At 47.4% G+C, this 24,176-nt stretch overlaps 2 protein-coding genes across 5 annotated transcripts in view; both read left to right on the top strand.

The window, feature by feature from the left end:
• Window positions 1-501: 501 nt before the first annotated feature.
• On the top strand, window positions 502-6,506 carry PSMG3 (proteasome assembly chaperone 3). Of its 2 annotated transcripts, none has more exons than XM_053276173.1 (4): window positions 502-731; window positions 2,325-2,402; window positions 3,405-3,635; window positions 6,116-6,506. In XM_053276173.1, exons 3-4 carry the CDS (start codon window positions 3,420-3,422, stop codon window positions 6,266-6,268), a joined length of 369 nt encoding a protein of 122 aa, XP_053132148.1. In that variant the 5' UTR covers window positions 502-731; window positions 2,325-2,402; window positions 3,405-3,419; the 3' UTR covers window positions 6,269-6,506. The 2 variants fall into 2 exon arrangements, with proteins under 2 accessions (XP_053132148.1, XP_053132147.1); XM_053276172.1 differs by having other exon boundaries at window positions 2,322-2,402.
• Window positions 6,507-11,039: 4,533 nt separating this feature from the next.
• TMEM184A (transmembrane protein 184A) overlaps window positions 11,040-24,176 on the top strand; it is a 30,356-nt gene continuing 17,219 nt past the window's right edge. Inside the window, exon 1 of one of the 3 annotated variants that reach the window (XM_053276168.1) lies at window positions 11,040-11,233. In XM_053276168.1, coding sequence (XP_053132143.1) covers window positions 11,186-11,233 — 48 coding nt within the window. In that variant the 5' untranslated portion in view covers window positions 11,040-11,185. Of the gene's footprint in view, window positions 11,234-11,336; window positions 11,490-17,622; window positions 17,700-24,176 lie in introns of those variants that run through there. The other 2 variants (XM_053276169.1, XM_053276171.1) reach the window with 2 other exon arrangements.

The raw sequence follows: 24,176 nt of genomic DNA, 5'->3' as shown, positions 1-24,176 counted from the left end.
AATAGCGGTGGGATGCTTCTAGCACGGGGTAGGCAACATTGGCACTCCAGCTGTGGTTAAACAATTGTGCTGGGTATGATGGGAGTTGTAGTCCAGCAGCTGCATCACCTTGGGACAAGCGTTTGAAGGGGATAGTGTAGGGTTGGCCAACTTGGCCCACCTGAGGCTTTCCGTCTGTTGGACTACAATCCCCCTCACCCCCCTCACGTGCAGCAGGGGGTGATGGGCGTTGTAGTCCAACAGCAGCTTAGTGTGACCACCCCGGGAATGGGTGGGACAATCCAAAATGATTAAAATGGCACATGGTCGTGTAGGCAAAATTTAAAACACAAACACACCCAAAAGTCAGAATTCAATCATGCTTATTTTTTAGCGGGAGAAACTTTTTTTTTAAAAAAAGAAAGAAACAAGAAGAAGCGACCAAGCTGGCCAGCTCGGCAAAGCTGTTCTCCGGCCCGGAAGCAATGCAAAGCTGGGGGACGATGGGAGTTGTAGTTCACAACCACCTCCAAAGGTTGCCTACCCGGGGAGCCCAAGAGGGGGCGTGGAGTGGAGCACTCTGCATGCGCTCAGAGTAGATCCTCTCTCTCTCTCACTCGCCGCGGCTCCGCCCAGGCAGGCACCGGAATCCTCCGGAGTCACGGAGCGGAGGAGGAGGAGGACACCTCAGCGGGGAGGGCTCAGAGGAAGCGGAGCCATCGTCAGCCGTGGCTGGGCTGGGCTGGGCTGGGGTGAGTGGCGCGGCGGCGGCGAGGAGCCGGGCCTCCTCCTTGGCCCTCCTCCCGCTGCTTGGCTGCTGTTTCCTTCCGTCCGCGCCCGGCCTCTGTCTGCAGCGCAAGCTCGGCTGCTCGCGGGCCTGCAGGAGGAGCAGCAGAAGGCGGCCACGCGGGGCTCTTGCCTCGCTCCAGAGGCGCCCATGCAGCCGCTTTGCACGCGTCCGCGGAGAGCAGCCCCTACCCCCGGCTGCCTGCTCCTTTAAAAAGGCTGCACTGGGCTGCAGGCAGGCATTCGCCAGGTGCAGCCAGCTCTCCCTCCCTCCCTCCCGCGTGCGGAGGTGGCTGCAGCTGGCGTCTTCTTCTCCATGCGTGCGCGAGAGGAACAGCTGGCTGCCCCTAGCCAACGCCTTCTGACGTCGAGGCGATCTCGGGCTTCCAGCCCAAAATCTCTCCTTCCAGTCTTTTTCGCCTGGTGGCGATGGATGCCAGTCGCTGGCCTAGGAACACGGGGAGGGAGGGAGGGAGGGAGGGAGGCAGGGTTCCCTCGAGCAGGGATCCCCAGATGTTACTGACTACAACTCCCACAATCCCCAAGCAAAAGCTGTCGCAGCTGGGGATGCTGGGAGTTGTAGGCAACAACATCTGGGAATTCCTGTTAGAGGGAACACTGGATGTAGGGAGCTGCCTTCTCCTGAGTCAGACCCAGGGTCCGTCTAGCTCAGTATTGTCTACACCAGGGTTGCTCAGCTTTGGCCCTCCTGCGGATGTTGGCCTACAACTCCCACCATCCCTGGCTATTGGCCACTCTGCTAGGGATTATGGGAGTTGTAGTCCAGAACCAGCTGGGGAGGCAAAGTTGAGCAGGCCTGGTACACAGACTGGCAGCGGCTTCTCCAAGGTGGCTGCAGGCAGGAGTCTCTCTCTCTCAGCCCTATCTTGGAGATGCTGCCCGGGAGGGGACTTGCAACCTTCTGCATTGGCAGTCCTCACTGGCTGAAGCTATTCCTGGAGATCTCTCCCACCCCACTCTGGCCAATATTTTTGCACAGTATCAAGCTATGCAAATCTCTAGGGGAGGGTGGTGGCAATTCTGGCTGGCATGCCCAGAGAGAGAGAGGTTCTCAGGCAAACGACATGGTGTCCTGCATCCCCCGTTTGCATTGGATGTTTGCTGTGTTTGTGGAGATGGTGGTTCTTGACTGCCGTCATGTTTGGGAACTCCTGTGCCTCTAGCAGGTGTACGTCACAGGCAAAAAGGCATCAGGTGCAGCTTTCCACTGGCATAGTTGGAGATGCTGTGATGGGAGTGTGCTACTCTGCCTCTTGGTTTTCTGCCTGTCCTGTTGCTCTTTGAGATGACGGTGTTCTGTGTTGGGGGAAAGGTGGTAATTCTGCAGGGCTGCATGGGAAGCTCTTTGCACACGCTCAGAGGCACACCTAGTGTGTTTACATGTGCACACACCTAGATTCTAAGAAGGAATAGTCTCTTATAAATCCAGTTTGCAAAGGTGTGTGTGGGGAGAACAATGCATTTTAGCTGCTGTACTGAAGCTGAGAATTGTTGCTTTGATGTTTGTGTGTCTCTCCCCTTTTTCTTTTTCTTAGAAGAGTTCCTGGGTGCTTAACAGCTCTGTGAGACAGAGGAATTCAGCAGGCTGGCTTTTTTCTGAATTGCTGCATTACCTGGTAAGGTGGCCACTTTTATACCCGGGAGGTATCTGTGCCGTTAATCAATGAAATTCTCTGCCATGGGATGTGGTGATGGCCACTAGTTTGGATGGCTTTAAGTGCAGCTTGGACAAATTCATAGGTGTATCAATGGCTATAGGCCACCTCCAGGCTCAGAGGCAGGATGCCTCCGAATACCATTTGCAGGGGAGCAATGGTGGGATTGGGGGCATGGCTTCAACTCCTGGTTATGTGGCTTGCCAAGGCATCGGGTGGGCCACTGTGTGGAACTGGTGCTGGACTAGATAGGCCTTGTGCCTGCTTCAGCAGAACTCTTCTATGTTCTTATGCCACTGACAAAGCTTCGTCGTGACAACTGATCCCCACTGTGATGTTTGAAAAGACCCACCATGCATTATATGTGAATTTCCATGCCACAATAACTTTGATGGCTTTAAAAAGGAATTAGACAAATTCACGGAGCAGCAGAGGTCTAGCAACAGCTGTTAATGATGAAACCTCATATTCAGAAGTAGTCTACCTTTGGATGCCGTTTGCTGGGGAACAGCAACAGGAGAGGGTAGTTGCCTTCAAGCCAAGAGGCATGTAGTTGGCCACTTTAAGAAATTGCATGCTTTGATGGGCTTCTGATCTATCCAGCAAAGCTCTTCTTGCATTCTCATGGTTGCCAGGGCTGTGGAATGAAAGCACAGAGATTTACGCTCCATGCAAGAAACATTATGATCCCTTGCCTCTTGGTGTATTGATTCAGCTGGCAAAGTAGTTGATGGTTCTCTATGGAAGAGAACCAGTCTTGTGGTAGTGAGCATGAATTGTCCCCTTCGCTAATCAGGGCCTGCCTTCTCTGGACAATCCCTGGCAGCATCTCCAGGTAGGGCTGGGGAAAACTCCTGCCTGAAACCTTGGAGAGGCGCTGCCAGTCAGAGTGGACAATACTGAGCTAAACGCACCAAGGGTCTGACTCAGTATATGGCAGATTCCTATGTTTCTATTTGGCAGCTGGAAACCGCAGCCATGGCGGCCAAACCCATCCTGGACTCCAAGCAAGTGGAGGAGGTGGTGCAGGGCGTCCCGACTGAGGTGGTGTGCACGGCCTTCACGAACACCATCCTTGTGGTGGTGACCCAATACGGGAAGATGGGAACCCTCATCTCGGTGGAACCCAACGTGGTGGCCGATGGGATCGGCAGACCTTTGCTCACCACAAAAGTACTGCTTGGCAAAGACGAGGTATTTTTATTTATGTAATTATTGGAGATGGAACACTCAGGTTCAAACAAGATGTTCTGTGAGATGCATTGTAGCATGTGTTTAGTTTACGTTTCCATCTGTCTGTGTCTCTGTCAGTTTCTTGCTTTTGTTTTTAAATAGCAGTTATGGAGCAGGGGAAATCTGGATACAAATTGGGGGGTGGGGGTGCGATCAAACCCTTTCCTCCTGTGCTGTGGTCTCCCTAAAAATGCCCCAAATCCTGAAGCTTCTCTTTGCCCTGGGAGGAAAATGGCCCTTTTGGAAAAATTTAACATGCAGTTTTTATTTTGGAAACACAAGCAAGATCAATAAAGCGCCCAACCCTAAAATATAGCTCCAAATAAGAAAACAGAAAGAAAATTAAAGTAACGTGTTGTTTCTAAATTAGGGGACTCCTATAGATTCCGCTAACACACGCGGCATAAAACGCACATTCAGAAAATGAAATGTGGGGGAAATGACTAACTGGTTTAAAAAACAATAAGGTTGTTCTCACGACCAAACATGGGGTAGGGGAGCAGAAGGGAAGGCAGGCCCCTACTTGGAGGGAGGAAGCTTGAGCTGAGTCCTCCAGGATCCCACAATGCAATGGACGAGTGGTGGAGTGGCTGCCCTCAGCACTGAAGCAGCTCCGTTCTGCCTGGCCCTTCTTCCCCCCGGACTCTTTGGAAAACATGGCTGCCGGCTGCCTGAGAACAGTGCTGGCAGAGGCGGCAGAGGCAGCAGTGGCACAGACGGCCAGAAAGTGAGGTTGGAAGGGGTTTGTTCTCCCACTTCACTTTCTGGGCTAGCAGGGGCAGAGCTTCTGGCTTGCCGCAGGTGACTAGAGCTTCCTGGGCAGAAGAGGGTTAATCCATGTAGCTCTGGTTGTGAGAATGATCTTAATGACTTATCTTCTGTTCGAAGAAATACATGCACCTAGAAAAGTAGAGTGTCAGGAACAAGGGTTCTAGCCTAACTTTCTCTGACATGCTAATTTTCTAGGTGCAGGGAAGTGTCTGGGTTTGTGTGTGTGTGAGCATTAAATCACGTGTGTCTATCTGCAGTCTGAACGTGTACAGCTTAGAAACAGGTTTATCGCCTCCACTGTCATTTGTGAGAACTGGACCTTTGTTAAGAGCAGGGGTCCCCAGATGTTGCTGGACTACGATTCCCAAGGGCCTTCAGCCATTGGGGCTGAGGATTATGGAAGTTGAAGTCCAACAATGTCCGAGGACCCAAGGTAGGAATCCTTGCAGCGTAGGGCTTCAGTAGCATGCTCCCTTTTCTACGAAATGCCTTCCCATGTGGAAAAGAGGTCCCCCAAGCATGGCCAGAGTGCCACTTTTTGCTTTTTAAAATCATTATTTATTATTATCGGTAGCTCATCTCCTTCTGGGATAAGATGACTACAACATTTGGGCTGTTTTAGTTTGGAAGGAAGGAAGGCAAGGGGGGAACATAATAGAGGTGTATAAAATGATGAATGAGGTGGATAGAAAGACGTTTTTCTCTCTGTCTCATAACGTTTGAACCCGGGATCACCCGTTGAAGCTAAATGCTGTGAGATTCAAGACAGACAAAAGGAAGTCCTTCTGTGCACAACGTATAGTTAAACTATGGAACTTGCTGCCACCGTATGTGGTGGCCACCAGTTTAGATGGTTTTAATAAGGGATTGGACAGAGTCATGGAGGAGAGGGCTATCCATGGCTGCTAGCCTTGGTAGCCATATACTACCATCAGGATCAGAGGGGGCAGCCCCTGAATGGATTTCTTGATTGCCAAGAAACTTAGGTCCAACAAACGGAAGTACTTTTTCACACAACGCATAATCAACTTGTGGAATTCTCTGCCACAAGATGTGGTGTTGGCTACCAGTTTGGATGGCTTTAAGAGGGGTTGTACAATTTCATGGAGGAGAAGTCTATCAACGGCTACTAGTCCAAGGGCTACAGGCCACCTCCAGCCTCAGAGGCAAGATGCCTCTGAATACCGGTTGCAGGGGAGCAACAGCAAGAGAGAGGGCATGCCCTCAGCGCCTGCCTGTAGGCTTCCAGCAGCATCTGGTGGGTCGCTGTGTGAAACAGGATGCTGGACTAGATGGCCTTGGGCCTGATCCTGCAGGACTGTTCTTACGTTCTTATGAACACCAGGTGCTTGGGATCACCGACATAAAGGGGCAGGTGCCCTCTTTCCCCCAATTGCACCTGCTTGGTTGATGTGTGAGGCAGGATACTGGACTTTTAGATGGGCCTTGGCCTTATCCAGCAGGGCTTTATTTAAGAAATAGCTGGGCTGGAGAACATGACATCCGAGCTTCTCTCTTTTTACCACCTTAACTCCTGGGACAAAGGTTTCTGTGCTATGGTAAGGCTTCAGAGCCTTGCTGTGGGACAGGAGCTGGGCTATTTCTGCTTGGGGTAGCGGGGTCAAGCTTGCAGGTGCCTCCTCTGAGAGAAAGTCTTTGTTTCGTTTCAGTCTCTCGTCCACATCTGTGCCAAACATCTTGTGAGCTCCGTGTCTCAGGAAGCTGGGAACAAGCCCGTCCTCTTGGCTTTGGCCTTGAAAGATAAAAGCGTCGAGGGCATCCGGAAGCTGCAGGAGTTGATTCGCCGCTGCCGAGTGTGGTGAGATCATCCCGCCAGCACTGAGCTTATTGATCCTGGGTTAGTCTTCTTCCTCTCCCTGAAATAGACTTTGACCTTTCTAGGGGATCCTCTTTTGGACTTCGACTTTTCAGGATTAACAAGTCAAAACGGAGCCAGCCTCTCTGGGGCTTTCCTTTACCCTTAAACTTCTCCAGAATTGAAAATAATAATAATCTTGTTCTCCTTTTATATTTTTGTAAATAAAATATTTTCCCCCCAAAGTGACAGAAAAGAGCAGTCAATGTTTCCTTCTATTCTTAACATTATTTTTCTTTTGGAACACATACACGGCATCAAGGCTGCACCATCAAATCTGCAAACTCAGATTGAGGGAAGTGCCTCCTATTCAGGATTTTCTCTGGGCATTCCCCAATTCCAGTCTTAGCCAAAAAGGTATCCAGTCCTGGGCAGACTCCTTATTTCAGAGGTTCTCAAGCTTGGGCCATTGAGGCTGGAGGTGATGGGATTTGTAGTCCAACAATATCTGGGGGACCAGGCTTGAGAACCCAACTCATTCATTTGGTCCAAAATAGGGCCACAAGATTATAAACTAGGGTGGGGCATTTTGATCATATCACGCCAGTGGTTCGTCAGCTGCACTGGATCCCAGTTTGTTTCCGGGCCCAATTCAAGGTGATGGTTTTAGAGCCCAAAATGGCTTGGGACCAGGTTAGCTGAGAGAGTGCCTTGTCCTATAGGTCCCTACCCGGACCTTAAGATCTTCTCTGGAGGCCCTGCTCCGAGTGCCCCTGTCAAACGAGGTGAGTGGATTTTAGGGAGAGGGCCTTTTCAGTGGTGGCACCCCATTTCTAAACTAGCCTCCCCAAGGAAGCTGGCCTGGCTTCATCACTTTGTTCTTTTAGATGCCAGGTGAAGACCTTTCTGTTCACCCAAGCCTTTTAAAAAGGGGTTTTTAAAAATAAATAAATAAATAATCTTTTTGTACTTTGTTGTAATCTGTTTTGTTTTAATGTGTGTTAACTGTGCATTTTTTTGTTTGTTTTTGTGAGCTGCCCAGAGAGGGTGGCCTATAAAAATGGTAGACATAGAGACACACACACACACACACACACACACACACTTAGGAGTAGATCCGATTGGGCTTACTTCTGAGTAGGCCAAATGTTTCGCCATTATTCCCTGGGCTACAGTAGTTCTCAGTGCTCCAGAGAGCTGAACGGGGATCCTAGCCTGCTTTTTCCAATTCACGGCACCCCAGAATGTCACTGCATCCTGAAGATTAAAGCTTGTAATTTCCCTGGAAGACGTAGCCATCATAATTCTGACTGTCAGAGCTGTTGCCTGCTTAGAGTAGCAGAGGGACCCAAAATCTGGCAGTCCTTTCCGGCAGCTGATGGAACCAGATGCAGTCAATTAAGCTGGTGTTTTATAGCACCTGCTGTTAAGTTACAGGTTGGACAAGTGATTGCCGGAAAGGAATTACTTGGTACCTAAGCTTCCATCACTGCACCTCACAGTGCCATAATTCAGTGGGAGACGTGCAAGATATTAAAAAAAGAGGCACGTCAGTCTGAGGGTCCCTGAAAGATGATGTCAGCTTTACACAGACACCTGCCCCAGCCTGGCCACACAGCTTGTTCTTCAGATGGTTAGAATTTAAATGAAGTTCAAAGGCAGGAAAGAAACATGGAGCTTGTCTGACAATCCTGCTCCAAAAGCAACCTGGCAGCCTGTTCCACATTTTGCACTCATCTTACACATGAGAAGCATTTCCATTCAGGAGAAAGCATAAAGCCTGTACGTCACTTGTTCATGTGCATCTCTCTTGCTCTGGGGACGTTCTAGAGGTGAAATGGAGTCTAGCAAAAATGTGAGATCAGTTGTCGGCTGTTAGAAACTACCTGTCATCAACTGGATACTAAATGCCATTGCATGTTAACAATCAAGTACTGTTGTATGTAAACAATGAAGTACTGAAATAAAAGCTCAAAGTTAAATAGTTGGAATCTCACAAAAGTATGAGATTGGGCTTCCGGACTGCAGCACCTTCCCTATGAGGGAAGGCTAAAGCGTTCAGGGCTTTTTGTTTAGAAAAAAAGGTGGCTAAGCAGAGGATACCATAGTTGTTCATCAAATTACACAGAGTGCAGAAAAAGAGTAAGTTTTGTCCATGATAAATACCAGAACTTGGGGTTTACTCAGTGAAACAGGTGAGTGATGGATTGAGGATGGGGGGAGGGGGGAATACTTCTTCACCCTTAACCTGTGGAACAAACTTCCACAAGATGTGGTGATGGCCCAACTCGGATGGCTTTAAGGGGAGCAGACAAATTCATGGAGGAGGAGAGGTCTATCAGGTATTGGTTGTGACAGCTAATTGGAGCCTCCAGATTCAGAGGCAGTCTGGCTGAATACCAGAGGCCAGGGACAAATAATAGGTGGGCTATTGCCTTCATATACTCTTTGTGGGCTTTCCAGAAGCATGGGGTTGGTCATTGTTGGAAGCAATATGCTTGATTTGATAGGCCTTGATCTGATATGGCAGAGCTCTTCTTATAGTCAGTTTTTGTATGCAAAAGTTGGCCTTTGTGCAGTTTCCTCTCAGGATTGATGTGCTTTGGATTGGGTATCTCTTGATTATGGGTATCTATTGGGTATCTCTTGATTATGCTGATTTGGCAGAGAGGCAGGTGTCAAATAGAATCTCAGTTGCTGGCTTTCATACATGTCTGCCATTGCATGTAAACAATCAAGTACTGAAATCAAAGGTCAGAGTGAATATCTAGAATTGGATATTGCATGACAAATAGCAGAATCAAATCTTGGATGCATATTTAGCCAATATCAGAGTAATCGGAAAATATTCTGTGCAAATGTAGCATGGAAATCCAGGGTTTTGAGCAGAAATGCTAGAAGTAAACTTTTCAACTCTAGTCCATGAGCTTGAGGCCCAAACTGGTATGCTATAACTTCCTCTTTTTGCTTTTCAGTTGTCTCACACTTCAGAGTAAAGGCCTCTTCTTTCAGTGTCACCCCCAAATAGAATGCAAATATATTTTGCAAATATGCAAATATATAAATAAATATAAATGCAAATATATTTAAATATAACAACTGATCAATTAAAAAACATGTGATGAGGGTTGCCATATCCTGGCTTTCCAAATCCAGGTGCCTAATTTGCATATTATGTAAATTGGCTTGAAAATAATTTCTGAGCAGAATAACGACTGCACGTTTTGCTCCATAACTCCGCTTCTACAAGGGCTAGAGCTTAGCTTTAAAAAATAAAATTAAAAACATGAAATCTGAAATCTGGGTGGGCTAAGCAATCTGGGTGAGATGCTTAAAATCTGGGTGAAAACTGGAATTTGGGGGGGCGTGGCAACTCTACACGCGATTAATACCTCAGGTGGATTCCTTTAAGCAGCCAACAAGCCTATTTCAAATGCATCTCTGTAACAATGAGGACTGGAAGCTTTCATTTTAAAATGGAAACTAGGGTTCTTTGGCATCCAAAATAAGGGCAGCAATGGAAACAGACTGAAATGCTGTTCACGTCCAACCAACTTTATTGAGCAGCCACCGCCAACTAGCTGGGGTGACGAATTTCAACTCCTCCAGAAAGAATAATACCTATATTATATACCTATAAAGAGAAAGCTGAGCAAACTGGAAGAGCAAGTCTGGCTTCTTTGGAAACAACATCCAGAGGGGAAGGAACAGTTTTAATCACCAGTAGAAAAATGATGGCAGCAGGAGGTAAATAACCGCAAAGTCATTTCCTATCCTGCTTGGTGTCACATCATAAATCACCTGCTCCTCCATCCCACCTGCCAGCAGTCCAAGGGGGACATGATGATAGAGGTATAAACATTATGAATGGTGTGGAAAGAGCCACATTGTTCTCCCTGCTGCATCTTTCTGGACTGTGTGGGAGAGGCTGCCCAAGGAACTGAATCTGTGGCGTGCTCAAGACAGACAAAAGCAAGAATTGCTTCACAAAACTTGAAATTAACACAAGGAACTCACAAACACAAGATTCAGGGAAAGGCCGGAACAGTGTTGGATAGATTCCTGGCTGGGGACATGTGAGATCTAAATGGAACCTCCATCTTCAGAAGCAGTGTACCTTTGAGTGCCAGTGGCTGAGGCTGCACAAAACAGGGGAGGCCTGTTGCCTTTGTGTCCTGCTTGGGAGTTCACTGGCTAGCTGCTTTTGGAGACAGAATATTGTTGGATTAGCTTTCATGGGAAGGATGCAGAAAGGCTGTTTGTATTTTGGCATCCTGAAACTGTTTGCCATGCAGTTCTGCCAGAAGAAAACATGGCAAGACCCGTCACACCAGTGAAACTTCCTCTAAGGTTGCATCCCTATGCAGAATTACTATTTATTTATGTATGCAAGCCTTTTTAAAAATCCCTTTCTTCCTCCAAGGAACATACATGGGTTCATCTTCCTCTTTATCCTTACAGCCTTATGAGGTAGGGGTGTTAGGGGGGGGCACCAGTGCTACTCCAGATGTTGTTGAACTACAACTCCCATCACCCCCAGCTACAATGTGTCGTGGCTGGGATGATGGGAATTGTAGTCCAACAGCATCTGGGGCCTGGAGTGGGAGAACCCTTAGATGAATCCATTTAAAATAACTTATTTGTCTAAGATTTCTGAAATGCCAGCCTTCGTACGAAAAAGCAAAACTCCTCCCATAGCCGAATCCAGCCCGTTCCTGGGCATGCTTACTCCAGAGTAAGCTCCATTGTGTTCGGTGCGGCTTACTTCCAAGTCAGCGTGCGCAGGGCAGAGGGCAGCCTTGCAGCGCGATCCTTTGCGTAAAAGGCTTGGAGTAAGTCCCTTGGGACTCCTCCCCACGGAAGGATCGCGATCCCCAACTGCAGTGGAGAGACTCCTCCGGCCACCCGTCCCGTAGAGCGCGCGATGCCGTGCGCACACCTGCGCCAGGTGTCGGAGCGAGCGGGGAAACAGGTACGGGCGAAGAAGAGGCAGGTGCGCGCGGGGAAGTGATGGGCCAAGGGAGACGCATAACAAGGCGAGGGGGGGAGAAGGAAAACCTGGCCGGGGAGGAGCTGGGCTGGAGGGAGGAGGAGTCTCTGGGGGAAGGAAGCCAGGTGCCGCAGGTGGCCGTCGAGGGAGGACTCTTCCTGGGGCGGACGGGAAGGGAGACGGCGGCGGCCCGGCCTGGCACCAGTCGCTGGGCGCTCCGGCTCGGCTCCAGAGCGCGGTGAGTCAGAGGAGGGGGCTGTCCGGCGTGGGTGGGTGGGCGGCACAAAAGGCAGTGGGGAGACCTCTGCTGGTACTGCTGAGAAGGGGAAGAGGAGGGCGAGAGAGAGAGGAGAGACCGGCAGCTAGAACTGGGGGGAAACAGCAACTCTTTCCTTTTGGCCCAAACTCTGCATTCGCGCAGCACTGGGGACTTTTCAAGCAATTGCGTTGTTGGAAACCATGCAGACTTTGCACTGGAGACTTCTAAAACAAGCCGAAAAGGCACCTTTTTGGAGGCTTGGGAGGATTTCCCTCCTGGAATAAACAAGGTGCTTCCTTCTCCCTCCGCCCCATGACAGCGAGAGCCTTGATCTTCTTCTCCACACCCTCTGTATTTTTCTCCCACCCCATCCCGGCTCTTGCTCTCCACCGGTGTTCTCTCTAACTTTTTTCTTCTTGTGCGGAATGAGTTTTGTCCTGGGCAGCAGTATCAAGGCAGTTGTGTGTGCACATATGTTCAGAATGGAGCCTTCCTGAGTGGGATCTAAAATCAACTGAGTGGATATCAAAAAATGTGTGAGCGCACACACACCTTAGGGGGGAAACTGCTCTCCCCCTAGACTTTCTTTCCCTTCTGCTCAGAGCAGATGTTGGATTCCAGGCCCCAGGACCTTGTATGTGTGTATGTGTGTCAGTGTCAGAGAGTTTGGCCCACTATGCTAATATTTGTTTATAGCCTCTGGTCGTGTTGTTTTCCAAGCAATTGGCTTTATAATGTGTTGGTTTCAAAAATGTGTGTGTTGTGCATGTATAAATACTTGGCTAAAAAAAAACCTGCTTTGGAGTATTTGGATAAGTAGAACCTCGTTGTTTTTTTAAGTGTAATGTTGCCTTTATTGTTGCAGTGTGAATTGATCTGAGCTGCAGCAAAGTATAAACATAATCTCTAAATATAGTGTGGCAGGCATCCCTAGTTCTGAGAGTCAGACACTCGCCGCCTCTAAGTTAAAGTTGAAAAAGATTGCTTGCAACACAATCTCATCTGTATTTGCTTGGAAGCAAGTCCCACTGAGTTCAGTGATGTTTACTTTCCAGGTAAATGTGCATAGGATTGCAGCCTTGGGAGAGAATACAGAGTCTGTACTCGGGACATTCTGCTAAAATCTAGCTTGGTGAATTAGGAAATCAGTTGGGCTTGGTGGGGTTGTACCCTTCCAGAGAAAGAAATGTCTTCTGTTACAGAGGTGGTTGAAGTGTGGACACCGAGGTGATCCAACTGTGTTGAGGAATCTTTTAGGCCTTGATTGGCAGTCATAAAAACAGCCCTACTGGATCAGGTCCATGGCCCATCTAGTCCAGCATCCTGTTTCACACAGTGACCCACCAGATGCCTCTGAGAAGCCCGCAGGCAAGAGCTGAAGGCATGCCCAATCTCTTGCTGTTACTCCCCTGCAACTTTGTCCTCAGTACCGCACTGAAGAAGGAAAGCTAACCCGTTCAATGGATCTTAATTTGTTAACCATCTTGCTTGTAACAGATTGATTCAGATTATAGTGGAGAACTCTTTACCTTGATCAAGTGCTGTTTGGAGGCTCACTCACCAAAGAGACAGTTTTCTCTTGAACTGAATAAAGCCAGGTGAACAGCTATTCTGTGTTAACATCTGGAATGAGAGGCAAATGTAAGACATTTTGAGAACCAATGGAAAGGGGTTGGGATCTCAGTCCAGAGGAAATGGCGCCTGCCTTAAAGCAGGGGATCTCAACCTGTGGGACTCTGAATGTTGCTGAACTGCAGCTCCCATAATGCCCAGCTTTTGTGGCTGGGGATGATGGGAGTTGTAGTTCAGCAACATCTGGAGTCCCACAGGTTGGGAACCCCTGCCTTAAACTGTCGTCCTAGTTATAGTTACATGAATTTAACCCGCCCACCCACCCCCTACGCTTGCTTCAGAGTAGATATGCTTAGGATGGAGGAAGCCTCCTTTAATTTAGTGGGCCGCCATATGGAACTAGGCATTGCTTTGAAAAAGCAGAGGTCTCTGGTTCCATGGATGCTGAATAGTATGAATGGGGTGGAGTGGCAGGATTAGGTTAGAGGCTGGGTGAGGAGATGCTTAACCTTCTCCTGTCCACTGTTCTCCTGTCCTGTCTCCCCTCCACCCCGCACCAGGATGTACATTCCAACTGTCCCTCTGTTTCCCCATTTTCTGATCCATCCCTGGTTTTTTGTTTTGTTTTGTTTTGTTTTTGAAACCTTTTGGAGATGCTTGTTCAGGAGAGGCCAACCAGCTGTTGGACTACAGATCCCATAGTCCCCTGCCACAAGGGCCACTGCTGCAGGGGACGATGGGAGTCGTAGTCACACAACTGGAGAGCCTCTTGAGTGTGTGTGAGCTGCTAGCATAGTCAGGGTTGAACTCCCTCCCCCGGGCCTCCAGACATTCAACCTTGGAGTAAGTTCGCAGACTGATGCATTTTGTCTCTCTTGCACATACAAATGTTTGTGCTTGAGGAACATTAAGGCTCCCAGTACAATGCACAGCTGCTGTTTCATGCTCTACATTTGCTGAACTATATTCTGGGGACAACTGTAAGACAATTGTGACTTCCCAGTATATATATTTACCTCCAGTAAACAATTTCCTTTTTTTCCCCCTTCCTTTTTTCAAACCGGTGAAGGACAGAGTATTAATGTCCACATCATACAGCAGGCAGTGAAAGACCTTGAGAGATGGGTAATGATGGGGGAGGGAATTGGTGCTGGTCCGTTGGTCCTTAGCATGAAAACATCGTTTTTGCAAGCATATGCCTGTTTTCATCTATGAAACACTGCAGGGTATACCATGACTGTTACCCCCTTGGTAGAATTTGAAAAGAAGCTAGAGCAAAAGGCCGTCTAAAGGCAGTAGCAGGTGGGAGGACGGTTAAGACCATCATACCCCTGCTTCCGCCACTTTCTCTGCTGCAAATCCAACCTCCATATTTGAGCTGCTTGGCTGGAAACTCATCTTTGCTGGAATCCTGTGTTGCCAGTCCTAGAGTATGATGGAGTTAACCTAGGCAGGGAAGAAGTCTGCCTAAGGCATCCTAGTAGCTTCCTGTTTGGCCACTTGGAGTGTGACTTCCTTTCAACCCAAAAGTTGCTTTTGAACTCCCAGTTGTTGCAACAGTACATATTTAGACAACTGCATGTCACTATGTGCTCAAAATACTATTGTTAAGAATCAAAGCATGTTGTTGATTGCGGTCTATTTTTAAAAATCCAATCGTGTGTGTGTGTGTGTGTGTGTGTGTGTGTGTGTGTGTGTAAGGTAAAGTGTGCCATCAACTCAATTTTGACTCCTGGCACTCACAGAGCCCTGTGGTTTTCTTTGGTAGAATACAGGAGGGGTTTACCATGGCCATCTCCCGTGCAGTATGAGATGATGCCTTTCAGCATCTTCCGATAGCGCTGCTGCCCAATATAGGTGTTTCTCATAGTCTGAGAAACATACCAGCGGGGATTTGAACCGACAACCTTCTGCTTGTTAGTCAAGCATTTCCCCACTGTGCCACTTAAGGTGGACGTACATTATAGATATAGATATAGATATAGATATAGACCCTATTACAGTATTGTTGGGATATTTATGCACCACTTTTGAACCCCCAAATGGTCCTCGAAATGGTTTGCATAGCAAAAGGAATGAGAAAATGCATGTCTTTTTGGACAGAGAACTAGTCTAAAAAAACCCGCAAAGGCAACAGCAGCAACAGCTACTGGGCGGAGACATGCTATTCTGGGATGAATAGGGACAGCTGCTCCCCCCCTGATCACTATAGAGTTGCCAATTCTGAAGCTGTTCCCAGAAACTTTCCCTCCAATATTCCCCCTGCCAACATTTTCATAGGATCGATCCATTTTCAAATCTCCAGCGTTAATTTTCAATCTTTTCTGGAGATTGATACGGATTCTTGGAGACTCCAGGTCAGTCCTGGAGGGCTGGCAACACTGAATTTGAGAGCCACCATGTTAAAAGGTGCCCCTTGGCCCACTAAGCAGAGAAAATCTGGGAAAGGGGCAGAAGAGGGTAAACAAGATGGCCAGAAGCCTGGATCATCTTCCTTATGAGAGAAGGCTACATCTGGGGCTTTGTAGTTTAGGAAAAAGGCAACTGAGGGGAGACATGATAGTGGTCTATACAAATATGCAAGGTGGAGAGAATTCTCTCTCACATACAACACCAGAACCAGGGATGATCCCATGAAACTGATAGGTTGGTAAATGTCTTTGCATACTATAGGTGATGTGCATGAGTGTGTCTTGTAGATAAGAATTCAGTTGCTATGGTGTAATGGACATGTTGTGCATTAACAGTGGATTGGTTTCCCATGGACAGAGGCACTCATACCCCTGGACTTCTGGGGCCTGTGCCAAAGTCTAGGGCCTTCACACTCCATGGGGGCCCCCCAAATCCTTTTTAGTCTATCCCGGGAGTTGTGATCACATTAAAAATACTGTTGGGAAGGGGGCTCCAAAAGCCTTTAGGTCCGGGCTCCAAAATCACCTAGGTGCACCTCTGCTGGTGGAACAAAATAAACCGTATGTGTGTGTATTCAACACTCCAAGTATGCTCTGGAATTCCTGTTTCTTGGGTAAAGATCCCTAGTTGGAGTCAATATATATGGACAGAATTATAAGCCTATGAATTCCCCATAAATCTGACTTTTAACAACATGGGATCAAATCCCAGCCCTTCTAATAAAGAGGTTTGCCTTAGAGAAGTCATTCTCTCTTACATCCACAAGGAGCAGGGCCTTTTCAGTGGTGGCACTGACCTTGTCCTTGGAATGGAACCTAAAAATGTCTTTGTTGTCTCAAACTCCATTCGGAACTGAATCCCTAAACACAGAGCATGATAATAAAATAGCCCAAAGTAAGTGATTCAACAAGCAGGCACTACAGTTGTCTGATGTTCTGTTTTCCTGTAGTTGTTGTGTTTTCCCATCCTGTTGTATGTATTTTGTGTTAAAATCTTTTACATGGTTTTTAAACTTTCCCTCTGTTCATTTTATACTGGTATTAATCTTGCAGTTGCACTGAAGTAAGAGTCTGATAATATTTTGCGTGAAATATATTCAGATTGGGGGTCAAAACATGTCTTTGTGTCTGCACTGGAAGATTAAATAACATTTCATTAATTAAGGAATGCCGGGATTTAATTAATGAATGTAGGAAGCTAGCTGCCTTCTATCGAGTCAGACTATTGGCCTATCTATTTCAGTATTGTCTACACAGACTGGCAGTGGCTTCTCCAAGTTTGCAGGCAAGAGTCCCTCTCAGCTCTATCTTGGAGATGCCAGGGAGGAAACCTAGAACTTAGACGCTCTTCCCAAGGTGGCTCCATCCCCCAAGGGGAATATCTTACAGTGCTCACACATCAGTTCTCCCATTCAAGTGCAAACCAGGGTGGGCCCTGCTTACCAAAGGGGACAGTTCATGCTTGCTACCAGTTCTCCTCCTCCTGGGTGAACTTGAACTGGAATAGAAGCCACTTTTATTGGGATGACTCCCTTAGCTGTAATGGACTGCCATGAGTGTCTTAGGGCAACACATGGACATACATGGCAATCCTTTGCTTTTTAACAGCCTTTCAGCTCTCTCCACCTTCCAGATCCGAGGAGCTGTCCCACATTCTTCCAAAGCTTGCTCACAACGCAAACAAGGAAGAGGATTTTTAAAAAACTAAGCAAGCAGGACCTTGGACCCCTGCCTCTTCCGCTCTGTGCCACGAAGCTGGCGCGATCCCTGCATTCCGTTTAATATTTACGTGGTGGACGGTGCCATGGAGTATCAGCTGGCTCCAAGGACAGCTTCCTCTGCCAGCTCCCTGGTGGCTACAGTTGAGCTGCTGCTGTTGACTAAACCAGTATAAAACCCCTGGGGGAGACCTGGTGGCCAGCTGATGTCTTGGTAATTCTAGCTCCTCTGTCTCTTCTTCCTCCCCTGGATGCAGGTGTTCTGGGGGGTGAACTCTGGGCCCCTGCTCGGATGGAGAGAGCTCCAGTGGGACCACTCAGCCTCCCAGCACCTGGGGCTGTTAATCTTGGGTTGTGAATTCCTTCACCCAGGGCTTCCCCTCCTCTTTCCACTGGGGGCAGGGAGAGGCATATTTTTAGGCACTGCTGTGTTTGTGGGTTTCATGCATCTGACGCTGGCTTCCACTGGCAATGTGTGAGGCTCTGGGGTAAGTAACGGAGCGTGGCGGGGAGGGAAAAGGTGGCTCCCTCACTTGAGAAGGTGGCAGGCAGCGCAGGAGCAGCCCAAAGGAAATGGCTAGAAATGCTGATCGTACTAGTTTTAGTGTTTCTCTCATGCTTGGCTTGGCCTGTGGATGCAACCTTGCGTCTTGTAAGCTTGAGAGTGACAAAAGCTTAACTTCCAGATATTTCCAGACAGAGGAATGGTGGTTGTTATGGCTTTAAGCTTTGACTGGTTAATTGTTAGATGAGGAATCTCAGACCTTGATCCGTTCAGGGCAAATGCTGACTGACTGAGTCTGAAAGTTAAGGGTATGCTGGTGTGTGTGTGTGAATATTATTATTTTGTACTGTATTTCCCTGAACCCAAGACCCCACCCACGCACCCCCACGTTTTTTGATACTGGAAATCAGGAGGTTGTCTTAAATTCAGAGTCCTTTTTCCTTTCGAGTAACCAGCATTTAAGAAAAGGTGAGGGACTGACTTTTTTAAAATGGAGGGGGTGTTGCCTTGAGACCTTCAAGAAGGCTGTTCCATTTTCTAGCTATCCTGTGCCCATCACCCCCTTCCTCTTCTTTTCCAAATATACATCTGTTTCTCACAGGGTGTTTTAAAATCACGTTTGCCCCAAGTTGAAGACGGTACCACGTCACTTTCACATGTGAACAGCTCCGTCTTTTACACTCTTGTGTGGTTAACCATGGCTTTGTGTTTGTTCTTGCATGAGGCTTTCTTCAAAGCTAGAACTTGGCCTTGAGGTTGTAAATATCAGGTCTGCCGGCAATACACTGTAATCAACCTGTATAACCCGAATATACTGTATTCAACCTACCAATAATAACAACCTGTATTTAAACCTCTACTTTTTAAGGGGGTCGTCTTAAATCCAGAGTTGTCTTCTCTTTGGGCAACTGTGGTTTCTTTTTTGGAGGCTGTCATAGCAAGGGCATCAGCCCCAAATGGCAGCTGCAAACGGCTTCATGGAACCCGTGTGCACAATTTCAGCCCCACCCCTGAGCTGATTGCTTATTACCTATTTGCTTATTATGCAGCTGTCCTGAGTAATAAGCAATATTGGTTAAATGTAACTAAACAAATGCAGGAATGCCAGTTAATGAACTGATGCAAGGCTCTTTAATTGGTTGACCGTCCTAGCGATGGGGCTGCAGCTTTTGATCAGTTTTCTGATTTAATATTTTTTTTAATAGATGAAAAAGGCGTCACCAAAGTGGGCGGCTCTGTTTAAAAAACACGTCAATAGAAGTTGTTATGAAAGCTACAGATGGCAGACATGGAAGAGGCATTCTCCCTTTGCAGTCTCACAGGCAGGAAAGCCTCTTCTGAAGTTGCCTCCTGCAACATATTTACATATAAGCCCCTGCTTATATAAGCCCCTACTAAGTTGGAAAAAAGAGGCACCTTTTAACGTGGTGATTATTGAGCAGGGGGAGAGTAACTGGCCCTATCCACCCCCAGCACAGAACCTCCAGTGACTGTTGCTGGTGTCTGTCTTGTGTTTCTTTTAGATTGTGAGCCCTTTGGGGACAGGGATCCATCCTATTTATTTATTATTTCTCTGTGTAAACTGCCCGGAGCCATTTTTGGAAGGGTGGTATAGAAATTGAATAAATAAATAATAATAAATATACCATCTAAAAACAGGATACTCTCCCCTCCCACCCCGTGCGCCATCGTTCTAGTCTAGGCAAATGGATATCTTAATTGATTAAAAATGCATTGGTCTTTTAATAGGGTAACAGTCCGATTATTATTTAGAACAATCTGTGTACATCGTGCTTCATAGCTCAAGCCAAATGATATGTTGTTGCCCCAAGAAGTTTTAAAATCTAAAGTTTGATAGTGGGGATTGATTACTGGGGACATGGAGAGGTGAGATGTGGACATGAGAGAATTGGGTTTACGGAGGCTTTATGAACATAAGAACAGCCCTGCTGGATCAGGCCCAAGAAAGCCCATCTAGTCCAGCATCCTGTCTTGCACAGTGGCCCAACAGATGCCGCTGGAAGCCTACAGGCAGGAGTTGAGGGCGTGCCCTCTCTCCTGCTGTGACTCCCCTACAACTGGTACTCAGAGGCATCCTGCCTTTGAGGCTGGAGGTGGCCTGTAGCCCTCCAACTTTAGACTTGATTGCAGCTGGAGATGAAGACTGGAGGGATTAGGCCTAGTAGAACTGGAGAAATAAATGACACTAAGTTATGGGAGGTGGGAAAGGACATCATACAGAAAGCAGTGTGGGGAGCATTTTAATCTGGCAGAGACTCTGAAGAAAGGCTATTGAACTGCCATTTGCTCTGGATGGCATTCTCGTGCTGCAGTTAACTTTTGACTTTTATTGTGGCCATGAATGATGCAGTGGGGAACTTCAATACACCACTGCTGTATTTGTCATGGCAATATGGTGTGTTGTTTGCTTTAACAGTTTATTGCTGCTCTGATTTATTGCTAGCTGCCTTTGGATTTTTTGAGAAGAGGAGCAGGATGCAAATTCCTAGAACTGTCTTGTGTTTAGTGCTCTGGCAAAATACAAAGTACTAGCTATACCTTCAAAGCCCTAAACAGCGTAGGTCCAGGGCATTGAAGAGAACGCTTTCTTCGTTATGAGCCCCGCTGCCGCATGAGATCATCTACGTATCATCTGGGGAGGTCCGTCTGCAGTTGCGACCAGCTCATCTGGTGACTGACTGCTCAGGGACGGGCCTTCTCCCTTGCTGCCCTGTGGTTTTGGAATGCACTCCCTATTGAAATAAGAGCCTCCCCATCTCTGACAACTTTTTATAGGGCTGTTAAGATGCATTTGTTCATCCAGGCTTTTAATGAGACTTTGTTTGTTTGTTTATTTTACTACATTTTATATCCCGCTCCTCCTCCAAGGAGCCCAGAGCAGTGTACTACAACCCTGTGAAGTAGGTTAGGCTGAGAGAGAAGTGACTGGCCCAGCAAGTCTCATGGCTGAATGGGGATTTGAACTCGGGTCTCCCCGGTCCTAGCCCAGCACTCTAACCACTACACCACGCTGGCTCCGTATACTTATAAGACTTCTAGAACTTAACATCAATTTTAAATTGTTCTAATGTGTTAATGTGTGTGGTTTTGTTGTAAACCGCCCAGAGATGTGAGTTCTGGGTTGTGAATAAATATGTTAAATAAACCCTTTCCCTCTGCCGTGGTCCAGATCAGCCTCCGGCAACTGTTTTCTTTTGAAAAACAAGCAGGCCAGCTATGCAATATCCTTGCGTTACTAATACCCAAGTGTGCACACACCTGCGGCACTGCATGCCACTGAACTGCTGCTTGTTGGGTGACCTACCGCAGGGGGTTCTCAAATGTGGGTCCCCAGATGCTGTTGGATTACCTCTCCCATCATCCCCAGCCACAATGGGCCCATGTTTGAGACCCTGAACATCCTGCTTTGCTCTGGGGCCTGCAATAGCTTCTTCTGCACTAGTTCTCTGTAGCGGGTCATGTTAGTAAACTATCTAGGTTTTATTTTTATCCCTTACAGAGTGCCTTGGAGTAAAAAAAGCAAAAATAGATGGGAACCTCTTGCCAAGAAGCGTGCAATCTAAAAGAGACAATGGGCAAATCGGAGGGAGGGGGAAAGGGTGGGGAGAGATGAAGACGGGCACAGAGCAATTCCCTTTTCTAAACTTAAAGCTGCTTTGGGGGGGAGGTTTAATCTTGCAATGGATCTGCCTGTACTTCTTACAGAATTCAGATTGCCAGCTCAGACTGAGGCTTTTCCTAAAATGTTTCTCTCTCCCCCCCAGTTTTTCTTCTCAATGTCAAGCCATTCAAATCTCCAGGATTGCTTGAAGAGTGATGCCCGTTCCTGGGGACTCCAGGCCAATCCTGAAGGGTTGGCGACTCCATACTGTCACTGTAAAAGCTTGTTCGGTTCCTGCCTCCCCCCCTCCAAAGAAAAATAGAGCCAGGCTCTTACGAGGGATGGTGCCTGGTGAATTAAGTCAGTTGGGTACAGAGAATAGTGAGAGGCCGGTGAAACTGTTCAAGGCAATGAAACAGTGGTAGTCCCAGGCCTCTGTGCACCCGAGGTAGGGTGACAAATACTGCCCTCTCTTCTCCACTTCTTCACAGGAAGCTGAACTTATACTGAGTTATCCATCCAGCTCAGTATTGTCTACACCAGGGATTCTCAACGTTGGGTCCCCAGATGTTATTGGACTTCAATTCCCATAATCTCCAACTAAAGGCCACTGGGGCTGGGGATTATGGGAGTTGAAGTCCAATAACATCTGGGGACCCAATGTTGAGAATCCCTGGTCTACACTGACTGGCAGCAGCTCTCCATGGTTTCAGGCAGGAGTCTTTCCCAGGCTTACCTGAAGATGCTTCCAGGAAGTGAACCTGAGACCTTCTGCATGCAAAGCAGATTGTCTTCCATTGAGCTATGCTGCTGCTGCTGCTGCTGCTGCTGCTGCTTCTTCTTTCTTCTTCTTCTTCTTCTTCTTCTTCTTCTTCTTCTTCAAAGCAGGGACAGGATAATATCTTGCTGCCTTGCTGGCACCCCTATAATCTGCTACCTGAAGCGACCACCTCCACTCGCCTTGTGGAAGGGCTGTCCCTGATTTGAAACATGCATGTTTGTTTTCGGGGGGGACATACAATTTTTACTACTATTTATATACCTGCAAGCAACAGGTATATAATTCGCACGCAACATTTGATTGCAACTTGAAAATTTTTAGTCAGGCCAGTTAAAAATTGTATTGGAGATAGGCTGGGCCTGTTGATTGACATTAGTCCTCTCCGGCTCTAGGATGAAGTTATATTTGCGGAGATTGCCTTTATTGGAAAATCTAGTTGTGGGGTGTCTCTCGGTGGGTGTGTGAAATGAAAATCCCGGAATAGACGTTCAGATAAATGTAAGGCATGAGCATCTAAAGATGGAAACTCTGTCTATAGCCCTTTGGCTGTGAGGCCACCCTAAAAATATAAGTGTATTATTAGACTGATGCTGGGAATGAGATGTCCAGAATATGCTCACCATCAGGGGTGTAGCTAGGGGGGAGGGGGCCCATGTTCACCCCTCTCTCTGGCGGCCCCTTGGAGTGAGGGAGATGAAGAAAATAGGGAGGGGTGGAGCTGGGGGGCCCTCAGGAGCTGGGGGTCCGGGGTTCTTTGAAACCCTCCACTCAGTTATAACTACACCGCTGCTTGCCACGCTGGGCCACTGCTGCTTTTAACAAAGAAAACTTGAGGTCTTTATTGGGCTTCTCTCTAACATTGATTTCCCTGTTGAAATTCCACCCCAGAACCCTGAAGCTCCCGTTTCAGCCATTTGGGAAAACCTAACAGGGCAAAATGAGCACTTTGGAGGGGAGGGGAAAATGGAGAAGGGTTAGCTTCCCTCCCCTGCGGTCCCAATCCATATCGCACACACCCCACCAGCTGTTCCTCTCAAACATTTATTTATATATTTAATTTATATACTGCCTGATATGAAATCTGTCTAGGTGGTTTGTTTATTGTATATATGTATGTACGTATTTGTCAAATTTGTACGCCGCCCCAAACGTTTGTCTCTGGGCGGTTAACCATAACATAAAACAAGTTAAAACATACACAAAAACTTAAAAACAATTTAGACAATCTAAAAGTCAAAAACAGATTAAAAGTTAAAAATTTAAAAAGCAGAAAAAGCTTGGGTGAAGAGGTGGGTTTTCAAATGCTTTTAAAAAATGGTCAGAGATGGGGAGGATCATATTTTAGTAGGGAGCGCATTCCACAGTCTCGGGGCAGCGACCAAGAAGGCCCGTCTCTGTGTAGCCACCGAACGAGTTGGCAGTAATTGGAGATGGACCTCCTCAGATGACCTCAATGGGCGGTGCGGCACATAGCGAAGAAGACGTTCCCTAAAATACCCATGGCCTAAGCCATTTAGGGTTTATAGGTTATAACCAGCACTTTGCATTTTACATGGAGATTAAAACAATTTAAAGTGAATAGATGCTGCTGCCTTTAAATTTAAAGTGAATAGATGCTGCTGGAGATGGAGAGCTGGTCTTGTGGTATCCAGCATGACTTGTCCCCATAGCTAAGCAGGGTCTGCCCTGGTTGCATATGAATGGGAGACTTGATGTGTGAGCACTGGAAGATATTCCCCTGAGGGGATGGAGCCGCTCTGGGAAGAGCATCTAGGTTCCAAGTTCCCTCCCTGACAGCATCTCCAATTTAGGGCTGAGAGAGACTCCTGCCTGCAACCTTGGAGAAGCCGCTGCCAGTCTGTGAAGAAGACAATACTGAGCTAGATGGGCCAATGGTCTGACTCAGTATATGGCAGTTTCCTATGTTCCTTTTCCTGAGTCAAACCATTCATCTGCCTAGTTCAGTATTGTCAGCCCTGCCTGGAAATGCTGCCAGGGATTGAACCTGGGACCTTCTGCCAGCGAAACAGATGCTCTCCCAAGCCACAGCTCTTCTA

This window comes from Hemicordylus capensis, chromosome 13, assembly GCF_027244095.1.
Source record: "Hemicordylus capensis ecotype Gifberg chromosome 13, rHemCap1.1.pri, whole genome shotgun sequence".
Taxonomy (NCBI): domain Eukaryota; kingdom Metazoa; phylum Chordata; class Lepidosauria; order Squamata; family Cordylidae; genus Hemicordylus; species Hemicordylus capensis.
Note: the sequence above shows the minus strand (reverse complement) of the source record. Positions and strands in the feature narration are given on the sequence as shown.